At 54.7% G+C, this 2,903-nt stretch overlaps 1 protein-coding gene across 1 annotated transcript in view; it reads left to right on the forward strand.

Moving 5' to 3' along the window:
- Positions 1–2,903, forward strand: part of TNPO2 (transportin 2) — a 32,167-nt gene that overhangs the window by 6,908 nt on the left and 22,356 nt on the right. Inside the window, exons 4-8 of the mRNA XM_011954943.1 lie at positions 1,648–1,754; positions 1,850–1,983; positions 2,064–2,145; positions 2,219–2,341; positions 2,449–2,567. Coding sequence (XP_011810333.1) covers positions 1,648–1,754; positions 1,850–1,983; positions 2,064–2,145; positions 2,219–2,341; positions 2,449–2,567 — 565 coding nt within the window. The remainder of the gene's footprint in view (positions 1–1,647; positions 1,755–1,849; positions 1,984–2,063; positions 2,146–2,218; positions 2,342–2,448; positions 2,568–2,903) is intronic.

Consider the following 2,903-nt stretch of genomic DNA (forward strand, 5'->3'; position numbering starts at 1 on the left):
TGTTAGCCAGGATGGTCTCGATCTCCTGACCTCGTGATCCGCCCGTCTTGGCCTCCCAAAGTGCTGGGATTACAGGCGTGAGCCACCGCGCCTGGCAGAGGCTGGTTTTCTTTATCTCTTCTGAGGGCTGGAAGCACTGAGGCACAGAGAGTGAGGGGATGTGGCTAAGGTTCCACAGTCCTCACTGTGTACCTACCCACTGCAGGGAGCACCTTTCTCTCATGGACAGTTTCCACCCCTGGGAAACAGTGCCATCTCATGGCAGTAAATAACCATCTCTGCACTTAACCCATATCCAGCTCTGTCACCAGATACGTGCACTGTCCTGGCACCTCAGATGCCTGCTGTATGTGACTCCTGGATGTCTAATAGGCAGTACAAGCATCCCTGCCACCTTCCTGCCCTTACCTCCTTTCCCTCTCTCCCCTCCCACTCTCTGCCCAGCCCCAGTGGCTTCTTACCTATCTGTTAGCACATCATGCCTGTCCTTACGCCAGGCCTTCGCACCATAGAGTCCTCTGCCTGAGATGCCCTTTTCCCAGAAATCTGGATGATTCCTCCCTTGCCTCCTTCACCTCCTTCAGGTCTTGCCTCAGATACCAAGATGTCACCTCAATGAGGCCTGCTCTGGCTACCCAATTTAAAGTTGCTAGCTTCACCTACAGCCCTTTCTCACCATCTTTTCTGCTGTATTTCTCCCCTTAGTTCTTGGCATGTGGCCCCTCCCAGTTGTTTGTTTTTGTTTTGTTTTTTTGAAATGGAGTCTTGCTCCGTCCCAGGCTGGAGTGCCGTGGCGTGATCTCCGCTCACTGCAACCTCCGCCTCCCAAGTTCAAGCAATTCTCCTGCCTCAGCCTCCCGAGTAGCTGGGATTACTGGTGCCCCCCACCACAGCCAGCTAATTTTTGTATTTTTAGTAGAGATGGGGTTTTGCCATGTTGGCCAGGCTGGTCTCGAACTCGTGACCTCAAGTGATCCACCCACCTAGGTCTCCTAAAATGCTGGGATTACAGGCATGAGCCAGCTATGCACGTCCCCTCCCAGTTTTTTTGCTAATTTATCTTTACTTCGTAGCTTACTTCCAGCTCCCAAGGGTGAGGATTTTGTGTTTTGCTCTGTGCTATGCTTTAGGGCCTGGAACAGAGTTGACTCACAGTAAGGTTCAGGGTGCTTACTGAGTCAAGGAGTACCCTTCTACCTATGTCAAGGCCAGGAGCGGTGGCTCACGCCTGTAATCTCAGTGCTTTTGGAGGCCGAGGCAGGAGGATTGCTTGAGGCCACGAGTTTTAGGCCAGCCTCGGCAACATAGTGAGATCCCATCTCTACAAAAAATGTTAAAAATTAGTTGGGCATGGTGGCATGTGCCTGCAGTCCCAGCGACTCAGGAGGCTGAGGCGGGAAGATGGCTTGAGGCCAGGAGTTCGAGGCTGCTGGAAACTATGATTGTGCCACAGCAATCCAGCCTGGGCAACAGAGCAAACTCTATCTCTTAAAAAACAACAACAACAACAACTAAAAAAGAGGGGGGACGTGGAGGGCATACATGGGCTAGGGGACAAAAAGGCAGCACTGGGTGTGCCCAGTGGGAGGGGAGGTGCTGGGCAGCACCTGCCCGGCCTCAGGCAGCGTCCTTTCCTGGCCGCCCCAGGCATTCTCATCACCACCATCGCTTCCAAGGGTGAGCTGCAGATGTGGCCCGAGCTGCTGCCCCAGCTCTGCAACCTGCTCAACTCGGAGGATTACAACACTTGTGAGGTAGGCGAGAAGCCATAGATGGCCAGAGCAGGTATGGGGGACTGGGACCACCACCTACCACCCACCCACTTTGTCTCTCTGCCCCTCTGCACCAGGGAGCTTTTGGAGCCCTGCAGAAGATCTGCGAAGACTCATCAGAGCTTCTGGACAGTGACGCGCTCAACAGGCCCCTCAACATCATGATCCCCAAGTTCCTGCAGTTCTTCAAGCACTGCAGTCCCAAGATCCGGTGGGTGCAGCTCTCTGGGGGCTTCCAGGGAGCCTGGAGTGGGCAGGTTCAGGGTGACCCATGTGTCTGCTCCCTGCTAGGTCCCACGCCATCGCCTGTGTGAACCAGTTCATCATGGACCGGGCTCAGGCGCTGATGGACAATATTGACACCTTCATTGAGGTGGGACGCTGGGCTGGGGGTGGACAGGGTGAGGACCAAGGGCCCCTACAGCTGACCCTTTTCCTCCCTGCAGCACCTATTTGCCCTGGCCGTGGATGATGACCCCGAGGTACGGAAGAATGTGTGCCGCGCCCTGGTGATGCTTCTGGAAGTGCGGATCGACAGGCTCATCCCCCACATGCACAGCATCATCCAGGTGTGCATGGTCGAGGCCAGCCTAGGCAGGCAGGCAAGGGGCCGGTGGCAGGGGTCAGGGAGCCACCCCTAGCCAGGCCAGGCCTCAGCTTCTCCCCGCTATCACAGTACATGCTGCAGAGGACCCAGGACCATGACGAGAACGTTGCCCTTGAGGCCTGTGAGTTCTGGCTGACGCTGGCCGAGCAGCCCATCTGCAAGGAAGTCCTGGCCTCCCATCTGGTCCAGTGAGTACTGCTGCTGTCTACTGTCCCACCCCAGCTTCGACCCCTTTCTATGCCTCTGCCTTCCCTTCTGGTCACCTGCTATGCTTCTCTCAGTCCACATCCTTGTCAGTTTATATTCAGTGTATATTATGTGTAAGTGGCAAGAATGCCACTTTTTAAAGACTTCAAAATTAGGTAACTGATAGATGGAAAGAAATGAAAAATCAATGGCCGTGCACGGTGGCCAACGCATGTAATCCCAGCATTTTGGGAGGCTGAGGCAGGCAGGTCACGAGGTCAGGAGATCGAGACGAGCCTGGCTAACATGGTGAAACGCCATTTCTTTTTTTTTTTTTT

This window comes from Colobus angolensis, unplaced genomic scaffold, assembly GCF_000951035.1.
Source record: "Colobus angolensis palliatus isolate OR3802 unplaced genomic scaffold, Cang.pa_1.0 Scaffold39, whole genome shotgun sequence".
NCBI lineage: Eukaryota > Metazoa > Chordata > Mammalia > Primates > Cercopithecidae > Colobus > Colobus angolensis.